This window comes from Dendropsophus ebraccatus, chromosome 1 (genome assembly GCF_027789765.1).
Source record: "Dendropsophus ebraccatus isolate aDenEbr1 chromosome 1, aDenEbr1.pat, whole genome shotgun sequence".
Lineage (NCBI taxonomy): Eukaryota > Metazoa > Chordata > Amphibia > Anura > Hylidae > Dendropsophus > Dendropsophus ebraccatus.
In genome coordinates this window covers 76,284,710-76,312,649 of record NC_091454.1, presented here as the reverse complement: position 1 = coordinate 76,312,649, position 27,940 = coordinate 76,284,710, and the positions used below count along the sequence as shown (strand labels likewise).

General features: G+C 43.5%; 2 protein-coding genes across 6 annotated transcripts in view; one reads left to right on the top strand and one right to left on the bottom strand.

Annotated features, from left to right (window-relative positions):
* Positions 1-145: 145 nt before the first annotated feature.
* HSP90B1 (heat shock protein 90 beta family member 1) lies at positions 146-10,201 on the bottom strand. Its single transcript, XM_069973596.1, has 18 exons — positions 10,008-10,201; positions 7,580-7,682; positions 7,209-7,350; positions 7,006-7,122; positions 6,451-6,782; positions 5,580-5,691; positions 5,375-5,494; positions 5,016-5,132; positions 4,762-4,899; positions 4,588-4,665; positions 4,428-4,493; positions 3,804-4,073; positions 3,409-3,654; positions 3,191-3,327; positions 2,971-3,049; positions 2,023-2,178; positions 1,448-1,579; positions 146-704 (listed from the first exon to the last, which is right to left on the bottom strand). The coding sequence occupies exons 1-18, from the start codon at positions 10,054-10,056 to the stop codon at positions 675-677; spliced, it is 2,424 nt and encodes an 807-aa protein (XP_069829697.1). The 5' UTR covers positions 10,057-10,201; the 3' UTR covers positions 146-674.
* A 46-nt stretch (positions 10,202-10,247) lies between these two features.
* The window catches only part of LOC138794716 (tetratricopeptide repeat protein 41-like), a 79,276-nt gene continuing 61,583 nt past the window's right edge, over positions 10,248-27,940 (top strand). For 2 of the 5 annotated variants that reach the window (XM_069973585.1, XM_069973550.1), the window contains exons 1-2: positions 10,250-10,614; positions 24,224-25,121. In XM_069973585.1, the coding sequence (XP_069829686.1) occupies positions 24,320-25,121 (802 nt within the window). In that variant the 5' untranslated portion in view covers positions 10,250-10,614; positions 24,224-24,319. Of the gene's footprint in view, positions 10,627-12,097; positions 12,135-24,223; positions 25,122-27,940 lie in introns of those variants that run through there. The other 3 variants (XM_069973576.1, XM_069973558.1, XM_069973568.1) reach the window with 3 other exon arrangements.

The following is a 27,940-nucleotide window of genomic DNA, read 5'->3' as shown; positions in this document are numbered from 1 at the left end:
AAGCATGCTCGAGTCAGATTATGTGGCCATATTATAGAGGTGGGTAAAGTTGGATGCAGCCATAGGGAGTCCTGAAACAGATTACAGTACAATTCAATCACAGAACATTGACAGTAAACTATGAAATGAGAAATGTAGTCTTGAATAATGTTCAATAACAAAGTCACGGACAACTTTATTTTGAAAGGCAAATTGCTGTGGAAATTGACGGCGACATTGTGACAACAGGTAACTGGAAAAGAAGGTTACAGGATGCTGCAACTTGGCCGTACCCAAGGGCTTTTTTCCAATAAGACATTTTCTATTTACAAAAAACAAACATTATTACTGTTACACTGTAAGTTTCACATTTGTGCCAGAGTCCAGTCTATTTGTACTTCAATGGTCATGTTGACAGGAGAGCAGAATTGATTAAATATCCAGTCCATCTCTGGTAGGTGTAGGTTGTACAAGATTCCTCCAACATCCAATGAAGTTATACCGAGCAGTGATGACTCAAATTGGTTAGACGAAATTGCCTGAAACTTGTGTTCATGTGAAAGACTTTACACTCATAAATAGTACAAATTTACATTCATGAGGAATGTTTAAAAAAAAAAAAAAAAAAAAAAAACTAAAAAACCCTCCCAACACTGTCAAAACCCACCCCCCACTAAATCGCTGCAAGATGATGTTTATAATTCAGTTTTTATATGTGTCGATTCCTAAAAAAGAAAAATGGAAAATAAGTAACCAGCATTTATACATCGCAAGATAGTTAGACATACAGCAACAGAATCTCCCATGTGATTACACCCCCAAAGTTACTGTATTGGTAACTAACTTAAGAACGGCCATTGTGAAAGTCTAAAAGATGCCTTGTTAAAGGGGTAGTGCGGAGTTTTATTAGCTAAAACACATTACAAAGTTATACAACTTTGGGGGGTGGGGGGGAAGCGGCATGAGGGACGGCTGGAGTGGGTTAAACGCCGCACTACCCCTTTAATATAACTTATATTAAAGCAATGTTACTTTGTAATATAACATAAACAAACTTCTGTTGAGTGGCAGCAGTAAGGGGTGAAATGGGCCCCTCTGCTGCCTCCCCTCTGTCAGGAACTGCAGGATTATCCAAGCCCTGCATTTCCAGCTCCTCTGATCAAGTACTGTAAGACTACACATGATAGAAAGCTGCCAATTGCAGGAGTATTACGGTTCAGGCAGAAATTTAACAGATTTCTCAATGCCTGTCCATCAAGTCTATTGGAGGCTCCTTAAAAAGGAAACTCACATTCAAAAGGGCACCAGCAGCATTCTCTTTATTGCAGCCATAGTCTGCACTGGCATTTATCATGTACTCTTTAGTTTGTTTAAAGAGAATGTGACCAGGAAAGAATAGAGAAATATAATGCAGCACCATCTACTGCTAAAGAATGTGTTCTTAAGGTTTTGGATCATCAACACTTACTGGTTTGTCTGTCTGATCATCAGCTTCTGGCTTTTCAGCATCTTCCTCTGCATCTACTTCCTCAACATCAGAGTCTTCCTGTTCAGTTTCATCTGCTGCTACTTCCTCTTCCTCCTCTGGCTCCTCTTCCACCTAGACCAAAGCAGTACAGAAAATTACAATTACAGAAAAACCACTTAAGGTGAACCAGCTGCAGGTCACTCTTCATGCCACAATTTTATCAATTCTGGTCTCCCAGGATACATTCCTGCAAGGTCACTGCTGCCATCTGAGATTACACAGCAAGTGCATAGAACATAGCCCTAGCTAGAGAATGTCTACTGTTCAAGCACATGCCTAATACATTTGCTTTTTTTTATTTATTTTTTTTTATTTACCACAAGCCATATACAATTTTTTAGAAAGAATAGATGGACAGCAGAAAGATACTTGGTCCATCTAGTCTGCCCTAATAGGATTTCCATTTAGTCCTTAAATGGACTACTACTCAGTAAAATATTTTCTGTTGCATCTGATCTCCCTCCAAATAATCTCAGATTGTGACCCCTTTGTTCTAGTGTTAAGTATCTCCTTACCTTGGCATTGAGGTCAATATTCAAGCTTAGCCGCAACATCCTTTCTATCCTGTCTCCATATGCTTTAGTGTCTGGCAATTGATACCCAGACCGTAATGTGGCAGTTTCAAGTAATACAACTGCAAGGTCAGCCACTGTTTGGTCATCTTCATTTTCCTGTAAATACAAGAACACATTCGGTTTTATAAAATGTTGCTCAAAATAAAGTTGCATGGCATTTCTGTGTTCAGAGACACACACACACACCGAGCGAGATGCCAGATGGTCGGGACCTCAGGGAAAGGCAAGAATGGTTTTACTCCCATCTCCATGGCCTGGATTGTCCCTGGAGATGTGTAACCTCACATGGGGACACAACAAAGTCAAGATGATGCAGCTGTGTACCCACTCACTGGAAGTTAGTGCAGATATGAATTATAATTATTGGTGGGTGATGCAAGTTAAATGATCTGACAGATCTAAAGCAAAATGGATCTTAGGAGAAGTCCCACTAAAATAAAGTTATATATAAAAAAAAAAAAAAAAATGAATAAAAGGAAAAAAAGGCAGGGGGTGGGGGAAAGCAATGCAAACTAACCTATCCTTGTGCCCCGTAGAGCAGCCTCCAGTGGCCGGCAGCAATCCTTGCTGTAAAATCATGTACCTGTCTGAGTTATAGCTCGCTCAGCCAATCAGTGCCTTGTGTGGGACCCTGCCCCAGCCACTGACAGGCTGAGTGGACAATCGCTCAGCCAGGATGTGAGGTTGCAGCTAGGAGAGCTGGGTATGTGATGTACCTGGTTTCCAGCTTAAGAAGACAGTCAGCAGCTGTCTGGGCGGCACAGGGATGGGCGAATTTACTGCACTTACCCGTCTCCCTACAGTTTCAGTTTGTTGGGAATTTCTCTTTAGAAGTACATATTCAATGAATAAGAAGGACAGACAAGGCAGTTCTAGCACATCACTCACCTTTACTCTTCTCAACATATCTTTAATAAGAGGATGTCTTGGGTTAATCTCAAGAGTTTTCTTCTGGCTTGAATAGTAACTGAAATGAATTAGGTAAATGGCCATTTAGAATATAAATTTCCAACAGGAACTTTCCCCCAATATTTCTAGAGTGCTGCTTGTGAACACTACATTTAGCACATGGTTTAACCTTGAGCCCACATTTGCACTGTGCACTTACCTGGTGGAAATATCTTTTCCAGTTTGGTAAGCCTGAGCCTTCATGATCCTTTCCATATTACCAGACCATCCATACTGACTTGCCACAAGAGCACAAGGGGATTGTGTCAAACGCTGAGATAAGACTGCCTTTTCAATCTTGAGAAAGAAAAATTAGGCTTTCACAAAGGTAAGGTCAATAATCTCACTATGCAAAAGTGACCAAGATGTTACATCTACCTGGTCTTTAAGAGATTTTTCCTTCATCCATGTCAACAGAGGCTCATATTCTTTCTCCAAGGCTTCACGTGCTTCTTTAGCCTTTTCACTTTCATCAAACTTCAGCCCTTCCTTAGCAACATTCTGGAACCTCTTGCCATCAAACTCAGGTAATGCCTGTATGCAGTACTCATCTACAGGCTCAATGAGGAAAATCACTTCATAACCCTTCTTCAGAAGTCGCTCAACAAATGGAGAGGACTCCACCTGAATATAAAATAGGGCAAGATCAGTCACATAGTGTTGTCTCCATGGTGTGTGTCACGTATTCCAGGTTATAATTTAACACAGGTATTTTGGTGGAATCAAATACAAAAATACATACTGACAACTACTGTTATAGCCGTAAACCTCACCTCCTTTCTGCTTGAACCAGCCATGAAGTAGATCTTATCTTGTTTTTCCTTCATTCTTTCCACATAGTGCTCCAAGCTGGTCAACTCTGTCTTATGGTTAGAGGACTGGAATCTAAGAAGCTTGGCCAATCGGGTTCGGTTAGAATGGTCTTCAATCACGCCAAGCTTAACATTGGTACCAAATTCCTTCCAGAATTTATCATTGTATTTATCTTCTGCAATTTTCTTGATCATGTCAAGTGTTTTACGTACCAACTTCTTTCTAATGACCTAGAAAAGGCAAAAAGTAGATAATTTTATCTCTTCAAATTTCAGTAATCAGTTTTGTAATGGGTATACCAAGTTTGGTGGAAGTAGCATTTTTTTAAGCTACTATAACCAAGATATATTTCTCACAACTTAAATCTTAGACCTTTATTCCCACTTTCTGTGCACAGTCCAAATACAGTGTGCTAGGAACAAGGTTCAGATTTTCTTGAATCATTACAGAACACTGTTTGCATTTATGGAACATGCAAGAAACATGGGAATACGCCCCAAGACTTCATACAACACAGCAATGTATACACTCAACCATGCCCAACTACAGGGTCATTAATTACATCACTTCGACTCAATGCCTACCTTCAGTAATTTATGTTGCTGTAGAGTTTCTCTGGATACATTAAGAGGCAAGTCATCAGAATCAACCTGTGGGGTTACAGATTCAGATATTGAGAATAGGAAATAGGAAAGAGTGGTGTCAGGAATAATACATATAGTATAACCTATAAGACTGACTTACCACTCCCTTGACAAAGTTTAAGTATTTGGGCATCATGTCATGGAAGTCATCAGTAATAAAGACTCTTCTGACGAAAAGCTGGAACAAGAGTTTGAATGTTAGTAAACAGGTAACAAGTGTATGTTCTAATGCAGTCCATGGAGCGGTTTTATAAAATATTAATCTTTATTATACCTTAATAAAGTCACTCTTCTTTGAGCCATATTCATCAAACAGGCCTCGTGGAGCAGTGGAGGGGATAAACAAGATTGACTTGAAAGTGACCTCTCCTTCTGCTGTGAAGTGGATGTAAGCCATGGGTTCATCACTTTCCTGAGGGGGAAACCAAATTAAATACTTGGATTAGAAAAAGCACTAGGCTGAGATCTGAGGTTATGCAATTATCATCCAGATCACCTAATACATAACAGATTTGGAATTCAGCTCACCTTGGAAAATGATTTGTAGAAGGCTTTGTATTCATCTTCCTCAACTTCCTTTGATGGCCTTTGCCAGATTGGTTTGATGTCATTCATAAGCTCCCAGTCCCAAATAGTCTTCTCAACCTGTGTTGTGGAAATAGTAGTGTTAACATGATGTCTGTCGGTCTTCTGTTTTGACAGGAACTTCTACCCATTCTGACATTAGGCAGAGAAGTGCTCTTGCATGCTGGTGGGCCAACCATTCAATGCCTGGTGGGCACTGTGCACATGTAGAGTAAGGATACCTGCCGTATGTGCAGCAGCACCCATACCAAATCAGACAAGACAGGCTGAGCAAAAAATGCATGTAGTTTACCATAACTGACCTTTTTGGTCTTTGGTTTCTTTTCCTCATCCTCTTCCTCAACAGCAGCTTCCTCATCTGTCTCATCTTCCTTTTCCTCCTTTGCTTCTTCTTCATCAATTGGCTCTTCTACAGTCTCAGTCTAGACCAGATCACAAGAAGTCCATAAGTCTGAGTGCCTAATGCATGGTAGATATTGTGCTAAATATGACTAAACACTTGTTTACCTTGCTGCTCCAGACGTAGATGGGGAAATTGATGAACTGAGAATATTTTCTCACAAGATTCTTTATGGTTTCCAACTCAAGATAATCTGTAGCTTCTTCTTTCAAGACCAAGCTGTTAAAATAAGATCATGTAGTACTGTTAAAGACCCAGTCTTCAGACTAAGTACAGAGAAAACTGTCAAGTGCTATAATATCTACACCTCTTCATTGATGATATGGTTCACCTAGAGGTGGCCTGTCTACAAGGCTTCTGTCATAATTCAAAGTAAACTAGAACCTGCATGCTGGTTTCACAGATGGCAGTTTTTGGAAGACTGCCGCTGGCCAAAGCCAGATCCACTTCCGGCTTTGGCTCAAAAAGTGCAGTAGCAGTTTGTGTGAAAATCAGCCTTAGCAGCACAAACGCATTTCTCTCAATGATCTTTGCTTCATGCAAGTAAATGAAGTGCCTAAAGAGTAGTGTACCAACCTGCAGGTTATCTGGGCAGATGGGAAAAATGCTTTCATTTATGAAAAGCAGAGATCTTTAAAATATTAAAATGATTCCAAAACTTATACAGTGATAAGCTTTAAAGGGGTATTCCATTCAATTAAATTTATGTTGCTACCCACCCCTTGAGATGAACTCATCTGGCAGCAACAGCCTGCTCAGCCAATCACAGACAGGACAGCACCATGGCCAGTCATCAGCTGAGCAGGCTGTCACTGACAGACGAGTCAGTCATGGGTCATGACTCTAGTCAGCAAAATGCTGACCAATAGGTTGCAGTAAGTTATATGAATTTCTAGTTAAAATTATCCATCAGCAGAGGCCCCGTTAGCATCTAACAAGTGGGACTATGCAGCTTTACCTTAACCATGGAAAACTTACGTTATTGTTGTGCCTCTGCCCAGTGTGTCACCACGAGGATCATCAATCACAAAGAACTCATTGGAATCAGATTCCCATATGTGCTGTGTATCATTGTTATGTTTTGATGTTACAATCACACGATCTGCAACTAGGAAAGCAGAATAGAAGCCAACACCAAACTGGCCAATGAGCTCAGATGTAGACTGGCCATCCTCCTGAGCTTCTGTCAGCTTATTCAAAAATTCACTAGTGCCAGATTTAGCAATTGTTCCCAAATTCTTGACAAGTTCCTCCTTTGTCATGCCAATGCCAGTATCAGTAATATGCAGCATATTCTTCTCTTTATCACACTAAGGGAAAGATACAGAGAAACAATCATTCAGAATTAACATACAACAGCATCATCTATCATCTTATAGCAGATTAACATTGTGTAACTAGGAAATTTCAACACCTTAGAATGTGATCTTGTGTATTAGGGAAACTGAAAGGTAAATCCAGCTGGAGGAAATCCACTATGCTATATGCAGAGTTTTCTTTATTGGTCACTCATTCAACATTATGGTAACCTACCTTGATTTTAATGGTTAACTCTTCATTGGCAGCAAGGGCAGTCTCATCAGTCAACGAAATCAACCTGATCTTATCAAGAGCATCTGAAGCATTGGAGATCAACTCTCGAAGGAAAATCTAACAAAAATAAATTTAAAAAGTTCTATATACACACAGTTTTTAACAAAGGGAATTGTCTCATAGTAGCAGGATATAAGAGTTACCTCTTTATTTTTGTATAAAGAGTTGATAATAAGTTTCATCATCCTGTTAACTTCAGCCTGAAATGCAAATTTCTCAGATTTCTCTCTGATCTCCTTTATTTGGGCAGCATTGAGTCCATCTAGCTGAATGGCCTCCTCCTCTCTGCAATGAAAATTAATAAATAAATGTAGCTGCAAGAATAAGTGACACATACAAGATAGAAGAAATAGATTAGATTCTCAGCTTCAATCATACACGCTCTACACCTGCATGACTCGTAAAACTAGATCTAGTCACTTTCTAACACTTTAGATTTGCATACATACACACAGGAGCTGAAAGATTTGCTAGCAGATGTATTATGGGCATAAATAGGCTTATGAACACAGACCTGCTTACAACTTCATCATCTGTCCGTGAGCCTTCTCTGCTTTTTCCCAGGTCATCGTCCACAGTTCCATCGATATCTACTTCATCTTCAGCTCTGACAGAAGCTGCAAGATATTAGCACATTAAATATCAGCATTCTGAACTATATTAGAATAAGTCACTGATCAGTTGTGAAGGAGCAGGCCACCTTGTTGTCCCTGGGTGCATCCTACCTGCAGTGCTTCAGCTGCAGTGTTACCACAAGGCTCAGCATAAAATTGCGTAGCACCTTTTAGGGCCCTTTTACACAGAAAGATTATCTGACAGATTATCTGCCAAAGATTTGATGCCAAAACCAGGAACAGACTATAAACAGATCAGGTCATACATGAAAGCCTGAGATTTCTCCTTTTCAAATCCAGTCCTGGCTTTGGCTTCAAATCTTTGGCAGATAATCTGTCAGATAATCTCTCTGTGTAAAAGGGCCCTTAGTCTCACACCAGGTTTCAGGCCACAGCTGTACAGGATCTTTTATTACCGCCACAAGAGTCTTTATGCAGCTGGGGTTTACTTGTCCCAAAACTGCCTCTACCGTGTCTACCTGATCCTGCAATCTTACATTTTTTTACCATAGCTGAGACCTGGGATCACCTGCAGCAGCTCTGGGCATGGGCACATTCTGCTGATGAAGCCGTGGACTGCACACATCCCTTCATTATAGATTGTTAGTGGCACAACACATACCTTGAAGTATGATCCTGAAGCCACTAGATAGGAGTCCACTATGGTAAAGATAACATAAGATGGCAGGATCAGGCAGGCGCTATACAGGCAGTCCCAGCTACTAAATCCAAGTTACATGAAGACTTGCTGGTGATATAGGCTGAAGCTGCATAACAACTTTGGTCACACAACTGCAAGTGTCATCCATGTCAAACAAAATATTTTCCTCTACTTGTTGTCCTATGACTTTATTACAGTTGTAAACAGGCAGTTACTTGAATAGCCAAACTGACGAGACATCGCATGCAACTCCACCAAGGATCACAGATGCACTGCACGACCATCCACTGGGAGTATGCACAATATTTTGCATCCAAAGTCACCATGTAGGTCTAGCCTTAGTGGTCATCCTCTTCCTCCTTCTGATGGTATTTTGCCTGCAGGATCCATCCTGTCTGCCCATTGATTGGCTGTGGCTGTGAATGAATCAGAGGGAGGAAGAAGATGACCACAGCAGGGGCTGGAGGACTTGGCAGGGGACGAGAGTACAGCCTCTGCCTTGTATTCACTGTGACAGGTGTCAAGTTACATTAAAATGCTACAACCTAGAACATCCATTAAAAAAAAAAAAAAAAAAAAAAAAAAAAAAAAAAAAAAAAAAAAAGGGTTGTCCCTCAAAATCAAGTTTTGCCCAATCCCCAGGAAAAAGGATAACAAAGCTCCGCTCCAGTGACTAGAGAATGAATGGAATCTGCTCCATTCAGCAGAGGGAGTCCAGTCCACAGTTATAAGATCAAAGGGGGTCCCAGCATTTAGGCCTTCTGCAATCATTTTGTTATGGGGCATAGTTTGATTTTGAGGGACACCCAACTTAAAGAGACACTGTCATCAGAAAGACATGCCAAAAGTTGATTGGTCACAGTTGCAGTATTCGGATTGCAACCAATTGGGAGAAGCTGTGCTCGGCGCAGTCCTCTCCTAGCTCTTGGTCACATTAGGAGATGGACACATAATGGAAGTCTATGGGGCACATCCCTTCCCACTGACAGGGCGGGGAAAGGATCACACAGCAGCTCATTCTACTCTATTAGTTAGGGTCTGAGTGGATAATGGTCTGACATGACAAGAGTTTATTATGACAGATACACATTAAGTATAGTCCTATTACTGTACAGTATAAGTCAAAGGAAAGAAGAAAACCAGAACACTTTTGGGTCATGTAGGTAAGAAGAAACTACTTTAGTCAGAGAAATCCTGCAGGTGATGTGACATTACAGCATGGCCCATTGAATCTTATATCAGAAGTGACTATGTAGGGAGCAGGTTCATGAGGAGCCAAGAACCCTGTGTACATCTAGGCAGCAGGGAGCCCATGCCATGTCACACACTGCTCCGCAGACACCCAGGCTGGTCACACTATAAGGTAAGGGAGGCATCACAGCCCACCTGATGGCACCTCACTACCCAGGGCCTATGTCCCTCTCTGGGGGGGGAGAGATCAGGGTGACCCCACTAACATTCCACCACCACCACAGTACAGACTGTACAGGTGGCTGCTCAGTGTGCCCCATAGCCAGGGTAAGGAGCATGCACTCCATGGACTCATCACACATGAAGAAAGTTCCAGATCCCCCTCCTCCTCCTCCTAGTGACGGATGCCGGTCAGGAAGCTTCTAGAAAGAAGAACCTGAAGGCAGCCCCGCACTTCCCTTCCCAGATGCACTCACCACATGCCAAGAGGACGAGGCACAGGCCAATAGCCCACAGCTTCCTCATGGTGCCAGCACCAGGGTCCGCAATGCTCCGGTACAAGGATCACTCGTTCTCCACTGACCACTGCAGCTCCTGAACCGCCTCCAAGGCTTTAATATCTGCCCCTGACAGGCACCGGGCGGACTCCAGGCGCGCTCCAATAGCAGCTGACCACGCACAACATTCAGCCAATCAGCGCTTTACTCGCCAAGCGTGTCGCTGTCACTTCTGGCCAATAGGCTTCTTCCATGTACGGCGCCGAGCGCTGGGAGCGTGGCTCGCTCTGATTGGCTGACATCCACGGTGCTCTCCGCACAATGGGAAAACGCAGATTCCTGTGACTGATTTCAATATGAGAGAAGGAAATGACTGGTGGGGGAGGGAGCGAGGAAAGCCGCGGCTAATAAAAGAGAGGAGAGAGAATAGGTCACCGGGAAGTGCTTCCGGGGCGGGAGGAGTGTGGCGTACCATGGTTACATGGGGCGGCTGGCGTTGCTATGGGGACAGCGCCTGCCGGTGTGTCACAGTGTAGCTCACTAGAGTCTGACAACAGGCAAGGCGGCTGAGAGAGGGGAAGCAGAGGTGAGCTGTCAGGTGCGCCCCCAGTTCTCCTGGTACTGCCGGGCACTGTATGTTGTCGTCATAGTGATGCATATGTTATAGTAGGAGCACTGGCCCTGGTGCTGTCATACTGCAACCTGCGGCAGCACATCGTGGGGTGAGAGGGAACCTGGCACATTGCAGACGAGAGCCCAGAGTGTGGGCATCATATCATAGAGCAGGAGCCCAGAGTATGGGCATCATATCATAGAGCAGGAGCCCAGAGTGTGGGCATCATATCATAGAGCAGGAGCCAAGAGTGTGGGCATCATATCATAGAGCAGGAGCCCAGAGTGTATAGAGCCCATGTTATAGAGCAGAAGACCAGACTACATCATGTTATAGAGCAGGAGCCGAGACTGCAGACATCATGTTATAGAGCAGGAGCCCAGACTACATCATGTTATAGAGCAGGAGCCGAGACTGCAGACATCATGTTATAGAGCAGGAGCCCAGACTACATCATGTTATAGAGCAGGAGCCCAGGCTACATCATGTTATAGAGCAGGAGCCCAGGCTACATCATGTTATAGAGCAGGAGCCCAGGCTACATCATGTTATAGAGCAGGAGCCCAGGCTACATCATGTTATAGAGCAGGAGCCCAGGCTACATCATGTCATAGAGCAGGAGCCCAGACTACATCATGTCATAGAGCAGGAGCCCAGACTACATCATGTTATAGAGCAGGAGCCCAGGCTACATCATGTTATAGAGCAGGAGCCCAGACTACATCATGTCATAGAGCAGGAGCCCAGACTACATCATGTTATAGAGCAGAAGACCAGACTACATCATGTCATAGAGCAGGAGCCCAGGCTACATCATGTCATAGAGCAGGAGCCCAGACTACATCATGTTATAGAGCAGGAGCCCAGACTACATCATGTCATAGAGCAGGAGCCCAGACTACATCATGTTATAGAGCAGAAGACCAGACTACATCATGTCATAGAGCAGGAGCCCAGACTACATCATGTCATAGAGCAGGAGCCCAGACTACATCATGTCATAGAGCAGGAGCCCAGACTACATCATGTTATAGAGCAGGAGCCCAGGCTACATCATGTTATAGAGCAGGAGCCCAGACTACATCATGTCATAGAGCAGGAGCCCAGACTACATCATGTTATAGAGCAGAAGACCAGACTACATCATGTTATAGAGCAGGAGCCCAGACTACATCATGTTATAGAGCAGGAGCCCAGGCTACATCATGTTATAGAGCAGGAGCCCAGACTACATCATGTTATAGAGCAGGAGCCCAGGCTACATCATGTTATAGAGCAGGAGCCCAGGCTACATCATGTTATAGAGCAGGAGCCCAGACTACTTAATGTTATAGAGCAGGAGCCCAGACTACATCATGTCATAGAGCAGGAGTTCAGGCAAGAGACCAGACTGTAGACCTCATGTTATAGAGCAGGAGAGGCTGAGCGGATTCATATCTGTTATTGTTGCAAGAGTTCCAAGATAAGCTATGTTTTCACAATCGTAAAAATAGGTGCAAAAAACGGCCATTATTTCTCCTTAATTCTACATTGTGGGAACATAGCCATACCTTATTTATTACTGTCTGATGCAGATGTTTTTTTTGCTAATTATAGTACAGCACTAATGTAAATCAATTGGGGTATAAAATACACAACACGCGCTACTGTCATCAGTTTTATGGATGGAAAAGGCCAATTGAAGTCTATGGAGAGGGTTACAGATGCATCCATATGTGTCCCATGCTTGGTCTGTATGGCATCAGCATTTCATCTGTATTACACCCATTCCTGAAAGTGTCATTCTGTTTCTGCCTAAGACTTCAGTCAGTAAATACTATACAGAAATATTAGAAACCAAGTTGTTACCTCAGTTTATTGGAATTATTTGTGCTTAGGGGTTTGGAGCTGAACACACCGGCTGATTTGAAACCTTTTTAAAGGAGAAGTCCAGTATTTTTTAAAAGCTGGCAGCCTTTAGGGGGTGGGGAAATTGATTTCAATTAGAAACTTATGGTCCTTTTACACAAAACGATTGATTGTTTTTGCACGATAACGATCGAATTCGAACGATAATCGTACGTGTAAACGCAGCGAACAATCAAACGACAAGCAAGAAATCGTTCATTTTGATCTTTCAACATGTTCTCAAATCATCGTTGATCGTTCGCAAAAAATTCGCAGATCGTTCAGTGTAAACAGTCTTTCAGCGATTTCACCTATGTGTGAGATAGGCTTAAACTATCGCAAAACGATCGCATAGCGAATTTTCCGTACGATGTATCGTTCGGTCTAAACGCTGATCATTATAAAAAAAACATCGTTCATTCAAAATCGTTAATCGTGCGATCGGGCGAATTATCGCTCCGTGTAAAAGTACCATTACCTCTCCCTGTGCACACGTTAAGTGGCTGGAGCGGCTGCGGGACCCCAGCTGGAAGTCATTTTCCCCCGAATTGTGATGACGTCAGGACTCGGGAAAATGCCTGTCCCGGCTGATAGACTGGCCCCTCAGCCAATGAGTGACTGAAATGGCCTCCCGCCCAAGTCACTGACTTGGCTGAGTGACCAGTCCATCAGCCGGGTCGTGGCGCGGAAGATCCCAGAGCCTGGCGGGGGTCCTGCGGCCGCTCACCGCAGGCACTGGGAGAGGTAAGTTGTTACTTGACATCATTTTCCCCCCTCCCCCTGCAGGCTGACGGCTTTTAGTGGCTTCTCTTTTAAAGGGGGACTATGAGCAGTCCAGGACACTGAGAAGGAAGGTATGTGTCTTATCTTATGTGTCTTATCACTGCTTGAAAAAGGCTCCCTATAGACAAAACGTCACACACTGGTGTGATATTAAATTTAGCATCTTTTTTGGAAGTGCTGTCTGATTACCTTCCTCCTCGGCACTGGTCCCGTGCTGTTAGGTATTTTCCTGCTGAGCCAAACAGGCAGGGCAGTGCTCTGGGGCGATTATGCAGACTTATGCTAAGTTTACACGAGGCGTTTATTGGCCCGACCGTACGATTAACGATTTCGAAGTAACGATTTTTTTTTTTTTTTATAACGATCAGCGTTTAGATTGAACGATATATCGTACAGAAAATTCGATTTGCGATCGCTTAAGCCTATCTCACACATAGGTAAAATCAGTGAACAACTGTTTACACGGAACGATCGGCGAAGTTTTTGCGAACGACGATTTAAGAACATGTTAAAAGATCAAAATGAACGGTTTATCGATCGTTCGCCACGTTTACACGTACGATTATCGTTCGAAAATTCGCCCGATAATCGTTCCGTGTAAACGTACATGTACATATACATAAGGGTACAAACACACACACCGTATACGCAGCAGATCAGCAGATTTGATGGTGCAGATTTAATGCTGTGTTCAGTTATTTAGATCTAATCTGCTGCGTATCTGCTGCCTATCGCAGCAGTAAATACGCAGCGTATAAGTTTATATGTTTGTACCCTAAGGGTCCATTTACACAGAAAGATCTGACAGATTATCTGCCAAAGATTTGAAGCCAAAGCCAGAAACAGACTATAAAAGAGATCAGGTCATAAAGGAAAGCCTGAGATTTCTCCTCTTTTCAAATCCATTCCTGGCTTTGGCTTCAAATCTTTGGTAGATAATCTGTCAGATAATCTTTCTGTGTAAATGGACCCTAAGAGCCTGCTCACACTGAGCAAATCAGATGGAATTCTGCGGTGGAGCTTTATGGGATGGCTCGAGTGCCTTCGCGCTCTCCGCTTGTCAATTCAACACATGTGAATTCTTTGAGCAGAGAGGCCGACAAGCCATCGCATAGAGACACTGTGTGACACTGAGGCAGGTGGGATTCCGTGCCGGGGAGCTCCACTGCGTAATTCCGCCTATTTTGCTCAGTGTGGACAGGCCTTTAGTCTGTATAATTGGTTTGGAGCACTGTCCCGCCCCCACAACGTCATCTGGATGACACGGCAGTGCTCCTAACAGTGCTTCCGGCTGAAGATTATGCTAACTAATAGTGCGGCACCAGCCCCGAGGAGGAAGATAAGACACATACCTTCCTCCTCAGCATCCCGGGCGATATAGACAAATCTAAACTGCTGATAGTTTCCCTTTAACCCCTTTACGCCAGCAATAAGTAGATATACGTTCCTGCTGCACATACAGCAGCAGGAACGCTGCAGCTGTGATCCCGCAGCTGCATCTCATAAACCCCTTAAATGCTGTGATCTTCCTTATTGCAGAAGTCAGTAGTGTAAGCGATTTTACGAAACTCTGTAATAGGTTTTATCAGCCAAAAAAGCCTCTTTCTGTACTCAATAAGCAATTTCCCAGCCTCCCCCCCTGTCTTCTTATCTGTGCATTATCAGGCAAACACGTCTTCATTACAGAGAAGCCAGTGAAGACGGGTTCTGCTCTCTTCATTCTATCCTTATGGAGGGGGGAGGGGCCGAGGGAAAAGAGGGAGCAGGAAGAGGTGACATGAAGGTCAGCTGTTTGTACACTGTCTGGGCACCTAAAACGCTGGATTCAGGGGTCAGAAAGGTCAGTGCTTATCTGTGAACTTACTGAGAGAAGATTGCAGGGTGTTGTGCTGTGCAGGACTGCTCCGTGCTCATTCACTCCTAACAGCCCCTCCCCTCTCTATAGCCACATAATGGACACAGAAATCCTGCTTCTTCTGAAGGGAGGGGGAGGCTGGGAGATTGCTTTTTCAGTCCAGAAGGAAACTCTTTTGGTCTATAAAACCTATTACAGAGTTTCTTAAAATCGCTTGTACTGTTGATATTTAATGTTTTAAAAAAAATGGCCCTGAAATGACAGTTACGCTTTAAAGAGGATGTACCACCCATGCTGCGGGGTGCGGGGTGTCCCGATCGCATGTACCAACGGGCGGGGGTAAGCCTCTTACCTCCGTCCTGTTGGTTCGGCGTTCTATGCATAGATCGCCGATAACACTGATCTATGCTATGCTATGGCATATGGCACGGTGAACGGCGTAAACAAAAAAAACATACCAGGATTGCTGATTTTTTTAAAAATTATAAATCAGAAAAAAATAAAATAAAAAGCGATCAAAAATTTTCTGTTACACCAATATGATATTAATAAAAACTTAAGAGCATGGCGCAAAAAATTACACCCCAACCAGCCCTGTAGGTGGAAAATTAAAAGTGCTATGGCTCTTAGAAGACAGGGAGGAACATTGCATTAATTTGACCCAGACTTTTGTGCATCAAAAGGCTCAGTCTTGAAGGGGTTAAAAAGAGGGACATTTTTTATGCTAGTAACTGTATTTCCTGACGGGATCTGCTGTGGGGATTTATTCATTCATGTATTAAATCTGTTTTCTCAGTATTCCAGCCTATGGCCTGTTTTTCTAATCGGTGTCTTCTAGATAGGAAATTGAACTACGCTTTGAAAAACGGATGCAACACAGAGGAAATACTGATGACATACTGATGCAATAAGGTTCAAATACAGCTGCATCCATATTTTAATCTCTCTCCAGAGTTTTTCCTCTGTAAAACAGATGGATATAGCACATGTTGCTCTTTTAAAACATGAGTATATTTTATACGTTTGTGTGAAAAGCTCCATTGATTAATATTGCCTCTTTTAGTATACAACAAAAAAGTGAAATGGATGCAAAATACACTTGTATAAAAGTGGACTTTAATTTAGGGTAGCTTCACATGGACCGTATCGAAGCGGATTTGATGGTGCGGATTCGCTGCAGATCTGCATCAGATTTTATCTAAATAACTTAAAGAGGATGTACCACCCGATACATCCTCTTTAACCTGAACCCATGGATCGAACGGCGCCGGCACGGGGAAGCCAGTGCCGCGGTCCGTTTTCCAGACCGCCGCCCGGTTCCCGTGCACGGCGCCGTTCGATCCAACGGTACCGGCCGGTGCTCAAGCACTGGAGGCGGGCCGGCCCGCCCCCATTGGGAGGGAATTCCCTCCCCTGTATGACGCGGCTCCATTCATTCTAAGCGAGCCGCGTCATACAGGGGAGGGAATTCCCTCCCACTGGGGGCGGGCCGGCCGGCCGACCTCCAGTGCTTCCGCACCGGCCGGTACCGCTGGATCGAACAGCGCCGTGCACGGGAACCGGCTTCCCCCGTGTCGGCACCGATCGATCCGTGGGTTCAGGTTAAAGAGGATGTACCGGGTGGTACATCCTCTTTAACACAGTATCAAATCTGCACCATCAAATCTGCTGTGGATCCTGTACATGTGAACGCACCCTAAAGGGGATTTCCCCTTTTTAAAGAGGTTCCCAACCGGGGTGCAGTGGCATCCCAGTGAGCATTTTCCCTTTAAGCATCCCTAACAGCTGCGGCCGTGCAGCTTCTAGGGATGTCCCGCTCACTGTAATGTTCAGCCCACTCACTTTAACCCCTTAAGGTCAAAGCCTATTTTCGTTTTTGCGCTTTTGCTTATTCCATTTTAAGTTTAAAAGTCCATAGCGCTTGCATTTTTTCACCTAGAGACGTATATGAGCGCTTATTTTTTGCAAAACCAATTGTACTTTGCAATGACAGGCATTATTTTTCCATAACATATGCTGCGAAACCGGAAAAAAATCATTTGCGCTGTCAAATTGAAAAAAGAACAAATTTGTTTTGATTTCAGGGAGTTTTGCATTTACGCTGTCCGTCCTATGGTAAAACTGACTTGTTATGCATGTTCCTCAAGTCGTTACGATTACTATGATATATAACATGTATAACTTATATTGTATCGGATGGCCTGTAAAAAATTCAAACCATTGTTAACATATATACGTTCCTTAAAATCGCTCCATTCCCAGGCTTATAGCGCTTTTATCCTTTGGTCTATGGGGCTGTGTGAGGTGTCAGTTTTTGCGCCATGATGTGTTCTTTCTATCGGTACCTTGATTGCGCATATACGACTTTTTGATCGTTTTTTATTACATTTTTTCTGGATTTGATGCGACCAAAAATGCGCAATTTTGCACTTTGGAATTTTTTTGCGCTGACGCCGTTTACCGGGCGAGATCAGGAATGTGATTAATTAATAGTTCGGGCGATTACGCGCGCGGCGATACTAAATATGTTTATTTATTTATTTATTTATTTATATTTATAAAATGGGAAAAGGGGGGTGATTTGGACTTTTATTAGGGGAGGGGATTTTTTTATTAATAAAAACACTTTTTTACTTTTTTTTTACTGTAACTAGAAGCCCCCCTGGGGGACTTGTATATACAAAGCACTGATCTCTCATAGAGATCAATGCTGTGTATATACACAGCAAAGATCGATTAGATCGGTCATAGATTACTATGGCCTGCTGCAGGCCATAGCAATCTATTGCCGAGCCGGGATCAGCGTCATTCGGACGCTGAGGCCCGGCACGGGCAGAAGAACGGATTTCCCCCTCGCGATCACTGTCCCGCCCCCACAACGTCATCTGGATGACACGGCAGTGCTCCTAACAGTGCTTCCGGCTGAAGATTATGCTAACTAATAGTGCGGCACCAGCCCCGAGGAGGAAGATAAGACACATACCTTCCTCCTCAGCATCCCGGGCGATATAGACAAATCTAAACTGCTGATAGTTTCCCTTTAACCCCTTTACGCCAGCAATAAGTAGATATACGTTCCTGCTGCACATACAGCAGCAGGAACGCTGCAGCTGTGATCCCGCAGCTGCATCTCATAAACCCCTTAAATGCTGTGATCTTCCTTATTGCAGAAGTCAGTAGTGTAAGCGATTTTACGAAACTCTGTAATAGGTTTTATCAGCCAAAAAAGCCTCTTTCTGTACTCAATAAGCAATTTCCCAGCCTCCCCCCCTGTCTTCTTATCTGTGCATTATCAGGCAAACACGTCTTCATTACAGAGAAGCCAGTGAAGACGGGTTCTGCTCTCTTCATTCTATCCTTATGGAGGGGGGAGGGGCCGAGGGAAAAGAGGGAGCAGGAAGAGGTGACATGAAGGTCAGCTGTTTGTACACTGTCTGGGCACCTAAAACGCTGGATTCAGGGGTCAGAAAGGTCAGTGCTTATCTGTGAACTTACTGAGAGAAGATTGCAGGGTGTTGTGCTGTGCAGGACTGCTCCGTGCTCATTCACTCCTAACAGCCCCTCCCCTCTCTATAGCCACATAATGGACACAGAAATCCTGCTTCTTCTGAAGGGAGGGGGAGGCTGGGAGATTGCTTTTTCAGTCCAGAAGGAAACTCTTTTGGTCTATAAAACCTATTACAGAGTTTCTTAAAATCGCTTGTACTGTTGATATTTAATGTTTTAAAAAAAATGGCCCTGAAATGACAGTTACGCTTTAAAGAGGATGTACCACCCATGCTGCGGGGTGCGGGGTGTCCCGATCGCATGTACCAACGGGCGGGGGTAAGCCTCTTACCTCCGTCCTGTTGGTTCGGCGTTCTATGCATAGATCGCCGATAACACTGATCTATGCTATGCTATGGCATATGGCACGGTGAACGGCGTAAACAAAAAAAACATACCAGGATTGCTGATTTTTTTAAAAATTATAAATCAGAAAAAAATAAAATAAAAAGCGATCAAAAATTTTCTGTTACACCAATATGATATTAATAAAAACTTAAGAGCATGGCGCAAAAAATTACACCCCAACCAGCCCTGTAGGTGGAAAATTAAAAGTGCTATGGCTCTTAGAAGACAGGGAGGAACATTGCATTAATTTGACCCAGACTTTTGTGCATCAAAAGGCTCAGTCTTGAAGGGGTTAAAAAGAGGGACATTTTTTATGCTAGTAACTGTATTTCCTGACGGGATCTGCTGTGGGGATTTATTCATTCATGTATTAAATCTGTTTTCTCAGTATTCCAGCCTATGGCCTGTTTTTCTAATCGGTGTCTTCTAGATAGGAAATTGAACTACGCTTTGAAAAACGGATGCAACACAGAGGAAATACTGATGACATACTGATGCAATAAGGTTCAAATACAGCTGCATCCATATTTTAATCTCTCTCCAGAGTTTTTCCTCTGTAAAACAGATGGATATAGCACATGTTGCTCTTTTAAAACATGAGTATATTTTATACGTTTGTGTGAAAAGCTCCATTGATTAATATTGCCTCTTTTAGTATACAACAAAAAAGTGAAATGGATGCAAAATACACTTGTATAAAAGTGGACTTTAATTTAGGGTAGCTTCACATGGACCGTATCGAAGCGGATTTGATGGTGCGGATTCGCTGCAGATCTGCATCAGATTTTATCTAAATAACTTAAAGAGGATGTACCACCCGATACATCCTCTTTAACCTGAACCCATGGATCGAACGGCGCCGGCACGGGGAAGCCAGTGCCGCGGTCCGTTTTCCAGACCGCCGCCCGGTTCCCGTGCACGGCGCCGTTCGATCCAACGGTACCGGCCGGTGCTCAAGCACTGGAGGCGGGCCGGCCCGCCCCCATTGGGAGGGAATTCCCTCCCCTGTATGACGCGGCTCCATTCATTCTAAGCGAGCCGCGTCATACAGGGGAGGGAATTCCCTCCCACTGGGGGCGGGCCGGCCGGCCGACCTCCAGTGCTTCCGCACCGGCCGGTACCGCTGGATCGAACAGCGCCGTGCACGGGAACCGGCTTCCCCCGTGTCGGCACCGATCGATCCGTGGGTTCAGGTTAAAGAGGATGTACCGGGTGGTACATCCTCTTTAACACAGTATCAAATCTGCACCATCAAATCTGCTGTGGATCCTGTACATGTGAACGCACCCTAAAGGGGATTTCCCCTTTTTAAAGAGGTTCCCAACCGGGGTGCAGTGGCATCCCAGTGAGCATTTTCCCTTTAAGCATCCCTAACAGCTGCGGCCGTGCAGCTTCTAGGGATGTCCCGCTCACTGTAATGTTCAGCCCACTCACTTTAACCCCTTAAGGTCAAAGCCTATTTTCGTTTTTGCGCTTTTGCTTATTCCATTTTAAGTTTAAAAGTCCATAGCGCTTGCATTTTTTCACCTAGAGACGTATATGAGCGCTTATTTTTTGCAAAACCAATTGTACTTTGCAATGACAGGCATTATTTTTCCATAACATATGCTGCGAAACCGGAAAAAAAATCATTTGCGCTGTCAAATTGAAAAAAGAACAAATTTGTTTTGATTTCAGGGAGTTTTGCATTTACGCTGTCCGTCCTATGGTAAAACTGACTTGTTATGCATGTTCCTCAAGTCGTTACGATTACTATGATATATAACATGTATAACTTATATTGTATCGGATGGCCTGTAAAAAATTCAAACCATTGTTAACATATATACGTTCCTTAAAATCGCTCCATTCCCAGGCTTATAGCGCTTTTATCCTTTGGTCTATGGGGCTGTGTGAGGTGTCAGTTTTTGCGCCATGATGTGTTCTTTCTATCGGTACCTTGATTGCGCATATACGACTTTTTGATCGTTTTTTATTACATTTTTTCTGGATTTGATGCGACCAAAAATGCGCAATTTTGCACTTTGGAATTTTTTTGCGCTGACGCCGTTTACCGGGCGAGATCAGGAATGTGATTAATTAATAGTTCGGGCGATTACGCGCGCGGCGATACTAAATATGTTTATTTATTTATTTATTTATTTATATTTATAAAATGGGAAAAGGGGGGTGATTTGGACTTTTATTAGGGGAGGGGATTTTTTTATTAATAAAAACACTTTTTTACTTTTTTTTTACTGTAACTAGAAGCCCCCCTGGGGGACTTGTATATACAAAGCACTGATCTCTCATAGAGATCAATGCTGTGTATATACACAGCAAAGATCGATTAGATCGGTCATAGATTACTATGGCCTGCTGCAGGCCATAGCAATCTATTGCCGAGCCGGGATCAGCGTCATTCGGACGCTGAGGCCCGGCACGGGCAGAAGAACGGATTTCCCCCTCGCGATCGCATCGCGGGGGGGAGATCCGTCCCACTAGACACCAGGGACGTGAGGTCTGAAGCCTCTAAGTGCAGCTGTCAGGTTTGACAGCTGCTTTTAGAGGCTTAATTAGCCGGCGCGGCAACGGGACCCGCGCCGGCTAATAGAGGCACTGCCCGGCTGCACACATCAGCCGGGATCAGCGCCGTTCAGAGCGGGGTCCCGGCGGGACCCCGCTCTGAACACCCCGAGCGGCACCATGACGTATCAGATACGTCATGGGTCGCTAAGGGGTTAATACTGATACAGTGAAGGGTGAGCAGGCTGACCATTAAATTAAACAGACATGAGGTGCACTGCAGGGGTCATTATTACTATGGGAGCAAAGCAGGGTGCATTTTACTATGTGGAGTGAACATCAGGGGGCATTTTATTATGTGAGGGTGCACAGAAAGGACCTCTTTTGTATGTGGGGCTGCACAGTAGGGAACATACTATATGGAGGGCACAGCAGAGGGCATTAGTAATATGTGGAGGTGCACATCGACGGCATTATTACAACATTGGGGGGTCCACATTATTGCTATATGGGGGTGCACATCAGGGGACATTATTACTAAATGGAGGGGCACAACAGGGGAGCATTATTACTATATAGGGGCACATCAGTATGGATATTACTATATGGAGTGGCACAGCAGGGGGCATTTTACTATATGGAGTGGCACAGCAGGGGGCATTATTACTAAATGAGGGTACATCAGGGGGAATTTTACTATATGGGGGCACAGCAGGGGGCATATTACTATATGGAGTGGCAAAGCAGGGAGCATTATAACTATATTAAGGGACACAGAAGGGGATCCTACATACAGGGGGCAACCCATATACCTACTCACTCTATTGCACATGACACCAAACAGCAGAAGTACTATATAGAAACTGGTGTAAACTGCCCACAACAACCAATCACAACTCAGCTTTTATTATTCTGGAGCTGAAAGCTGATATATGGATATATGATAGGTTGCTATGGGTTATATACACTTTGTTAATGTATGTTGTGTTTGATTTAGTTTAACAAAGAAAAAGAACTGTAAAAGGGTTACTTGACAAGGTTCAGGCAACCATGATGGGGGGGGGGGGGTGAGGGAAATTGGGAAGTCTCCTCACAAACCTGTCCTTTCAGGTTTGACTCAATATGTATCGTGAATATTGTAATCAGCAGTGTTACACGATTTCCCCATGTATATACTACTAGACTAGGAGGCTTTAAATACACCTGACCCCCCCCCCCCCCTTGTACACCTCCCCTATAACACCCAGCCAATCCTTTAATTACCTTCTGACGCCTAATTTCAGATTACTTGGGGCTATGGGCTGGTCTCTTTTTAGCTTGGCCTATCTGGCCTGACTTTTGCCCCTAGGTTGTCCATGACACCAACCAAGCTTTCATTCAAGTTAAGGTGGCCATATAGCTTAGACAGCCGTCATTTCATCTGACAGCTATTTATTTAAACCCCCATACACATTGGCTGATCGTGCAGTTAAAATTCTACATACCCGATCCTTCTCTTTCCTGACAAAATCTATTGTGGGTTAGATTGGATGCCCCATACACATAGGATGGACAGTCCTAACAAAATTGGCAGTTTTATCTGGTACATGCCTAATAAAAAAAAAAATGTTAAAGGAAATTCATGAACTTTCCTAATTCAGCCGAACCCAAACATGATCACTTGCCCATTGAATCCTGCAGAGCAAGGGCTCAGCTATACACACAGACAGGCAACAGCATAGAGCTTACAGCTGGGTTTAGCTGCTAATTTGTTTTTGTTATGTAGACCATTTAGTTTTATGTCGCTAAATTTAGCTTTGTTTTGTTTGTATTTAATACATCACTATATTATTTATTCATATAAGGACACTGATATCAAATACAAAGACTCGGAGGAAACCCAATAGCAACTTCTCTTATTAACATCTCCACACAGTCTCCATCTAAGGGTGCCTTTACACAAAGAGATTTATCTGAAAGTTTATTGATGCCAAAGCCAGAAGTGAATTTGAAAAGAGGAGGGATCCCAGTCTTTACTTTATTACCTGTTGTCTGTTTATAGTCTGTTCCTGGCTTTGGCTTCAATGATCTCTGAGATAAATCTGTCAATGTGAAGGCACCCTTATGCACAACAAGCCTCTATATAACTTCCTGTTTCCTGTCCCATGTGTTCTTTTCTTAAAGGGATAGGGATGCCTGCTTTTTGTTATATACGCTATCAGGCTATGTTCACACTACGTAAGCTACATAACAATCACGGCCATTGTTGCAGATTTGCAGCAACGGCCGTAATTACTACGTAGCTTACGTAGAGCTGCCTTCAATGGAATCCCGGACGGTATGTATACACATAGTATACTCTCCAGCCGGTATCCCCAGCGGCGCCGTAAGTAACTGACTTGTCAATTTTCTGCTGCGGCAGAAATCCCTGTTAGTGCTCACAATGGAGCGTGCGGCTGGTGTCTTACCACGTCTGAACATAGCATTGACAATATGTCTCTGCATTTCTTGGTGAATTGTGCAGTCTGCAGTGGCAGATGCAGCATTAGATGGCCCTCCTGTTTGTAAGGCAGGGAAATGTGATGAAATGACTTTAGAAACCTATGTAACCCCTTAATTTCCATTATCTCATATATGAATATAAAACTTTTTTTTTTTTTTTTTTACTTTTTTCTTTAGGCGATGAAGAAAGAAGACTGTGACTAAGACGCTTTCTAAAGGCTCCGTTATAATTCATTTACAGTGACCCGACCAACTATACTCTAAGCACAGACCATGGCAAACTATACCATAGATAAAGATCATCAGAATTATTTTACCAGCAGATCAGTCATCCGGCCATATGTATGTTCAACGCCAAAAGATTTTGTAGAAGAGAGACATTATTTGGCAGAAACGGTATTCCCCCAGCTTGATGACCTCTGTTTTACCCGGGGAACTTCATTTAAACCTGTTGATCTCAAGTGGCAAATAGAAAAAATATCTAGCAATGTAGATTTCAAGTCTCATGTACATCATCATATAACACACAAACACCTAAAATTAAGTTTAGATTATATTAACAGTTCATGCCCCTATTTTATATGCATACTTGGTCATACATATGGTGAGTGTGTACTGGAGAACCGGATCCAAGCTTCCCCTGGTTCTGCTGATCTATCAGATGATGATGGTCCATCTGAAGTAGAAAAGAATCTTCTTGTAGCAGCTAATGGGGGACACCCCTGGATCTTAGAGGGAACTAACAAGACCCGTAGCTTTACTGAACTAGAAGTCATTCAAGCTTTACTACTAAAAGATACCCGGTCTCAGTATTTCTACTTTAGAGACTATCAGTATGTAGAAGACAGATTACAGCAAGCTAATACGAATGACAAGTGGACTATTCTATCAACTTTTACAAGTGAAAATGAAGTAGAAGAATTAAGGATATGGGAACTGAAGACCAGCATTGTAGACCAAGGATTACCAGTGAGGTTTTTTACTACAAAAGAAGAACTCGGGGCTCTGGTTCTTAAAGACTGGTGTGATGTCATTGAAAAACTGTATCCCCTGAGCAACACACCTGTGCATATAGGTTAGTCAGGTTTGTATTTCATATGCAAATAATGTGCAAAAGTACTAAGGCATTCAGTTAAAGTCCTTTATTGTGGCAGGTGCCTGTGTTGCCTACTTTTGTGAGTTAATAACACAAGATTACACATACAGTGATACTACCCCTCAGGACAGGGAAGAGACAGGTGAAAGAGATTAAAGGGATTTGATCCTCATTGGAGGTCATGGTGAATCAGAATGACAAAGGTGGTCATGCTGCCAGTCCTAATACCAATAATAAGTGTCGGAGTAAGTGCACCCCTGAAGTACACTTAACATTTTCTGATTGGATAAGTCAACATGCAGATAGTCCATGCATGATGCATTGGCCACATCATACTTACAACTGTGGTAGGAGTGGTGAGTTATTCACTCTTAGGGTACAAACCCACTTGACGTATTTGCTGCGTGAATCAGTCTTAAAAATAAGCAGGCAAAACGCAGGTTGGCTTTATACAATTGTTCTGCGTTAAAATACGCAATTGTGTATTTTTGAAGCATGAAGCTACATGCGTTTTTCGCACAGGTTGTTAACAACTGATGCTTTGCTAACAACAAGCTTCACGCTTCAAAAATACGCAATTGCGTATTTTAACGCAGAACAATCGTATAAAGCCAACCTGCGTTTTGCCTGCTTATTTTTAAGACTGATTCACGCAGCAAATACGTCAAGTGGGTTTGTACCCTAAGGGTGCGTTCACACCTACAGGATCTGCAGCAGATCTGCAGAAGATTTGATGCTGTGTTCGGTTATTTAAATGAAATCTGCTGCAGAAAATCATCTGCAGATCCTGTAGGTGTGAACGCACCATTAAAGGGATTTTCTGCTTTAATGCATATAATGCATTGATGGTCGTACCTTAGGATAGGCCATCACTATTAGATTGGTAGGAGGGCGATATTCCTAGTGATCCCACTCATCAGCTTACAGAAGGGGTTGGATCACGTTGATAAGTACTGTGCTGCCCTAATTGTGCTCCAAAGACATTTTTTCAGCTATACTGTAAAGGGCAGTCACAAAAAAATATTTTAAACCTTGTACCTTTATAAATGTGTACCTTTATAAACCTTAAGTCTATGTTCACATTTGGTATGAGTCACGGAACGGCCGGTCTCAGAAAAGATCATACTGCAAGATACTGCAGTTCTGGCACCCCTGCATCAGAACTGCACACTGCACAGCCGCTTGCTCCATTGTGTGAACTGACAGGGTTTTCTGGGGCCGCTATTCACTGAATAGCGGCCGCAGAAAAGTGACATGTCAGTTTTCTACTGCGCCGCTAGGGATCCCGGCTGGAGTGTGTACTATGTGCATACACTCCGGCTGGGATTTCCTCAGCCTGCAGCATTACGTAAGTACTGCAGAAATTCTGCGGAACTTTCGTAGTGTAAGCCTAAAGGAGTATTTTGGAGAATGTTTTTTTTATAAACTGATGTCATAAAGTTTTACAGATTTGTAATTCTTAAGTCTTCCAGTACTTATCAGCTGCTGTGTGTCCGGCAAAAAGTGGTGTATTTTTTCCAGTTGGCACAGTCCTCTCTGCTGCCAATTCTGTCCATGACAGGAATTTTCCAGAGCGGTGGCAAATCCCCTTAGAATTTGCTGTTCTGGACATTTCCTGTCCCGGATAGAGGTGGCAGCAGGAGAATCGTGTCAGACTGGAAAGAATACACCAGTTCCTGGACATACAGCAGCTGATAAGTACTGGAAGACATTACATTTTTAAATAGAAGTAAATTATAGATCTGTATAACCCTTGCACTAGTTGATTTGAAAGAGAAAAATATTTTCTCTGAAGTTCCCCCTTAACGTCTGTTTCTGTTATACTATTTGCTGGGACATTTGTGGACTGCACTTGGTGCCTCTGTAGTGGCTCTCAATTCACGGACCACTACATTCTAGACAGTAACTTGTACCACAATTGTAGGTCCGTACTAGAACCTGTCTTTTGTTTTTGTGTGACCAGCAAGGACAGACATTTTGGGAAGTCTACAGTGTGATGTATCACTGCATACTAGACAGATTTTTCATGTTTAATTGAACTGAATGACATCCTGTGTGAGAGCTATAATGGAGGCCTTAATCAGATGCCAAATTAAGAAGGCCAAAATAGAACTTTATTGGCAATATTTAGCTTTTTGCAGGAAATGTACTTGCACAGGTGATAACATTAGATGTGCATCTTATTACAGAGTATCTCTAAGAAGCAATATAAAACTAACCTTGTGGGCACTACAAGGAGCCATTTTTATTCCCCATGAATGAATTAAAGGGGTTATCCAGTGCTACAAAAAAACTGGAGACAAGAGTGGTGCTGTCTCTGGAAAAAAGTGGCCATGTTTTTGTAGCGCTGGATAACCTCCTTAAAGAGAATGTACCACCAGGTACATCCTCTTTAATCTGAACTGACAGATCGAACGGCGCTGTCACAGGGAAGCCGGTGCCGCGGTCTGTTTTTTGGACTGCGGCCCGGTTCCCGTACATGCACCGGAACTGGCCGGTGCTCAAGCACTGGAGGTAGGCCGGGCCGCCCCCAGTGGGAGGGAATTCCCTCCCCTGTATGACGCGGCTCCATTAGAATGCTTGAGCACTCGCTGCTTCTGGTGCATTGAACAACGCCGTGCATGGGAACCGGGCCGCGGTCCAAAAAACAGACCGCAGCACCGGCTTCCCCGTGACGGCGCCGTTCGATCCGTCGGTTCACATTAAAGAGGATGTACCTGGTGGTAAATCCTCTTTAAATACATGGATTGTTTAGCAAGGTAGAATTCCTTTCTTTGGCACTCCTAATATAGGCCGCC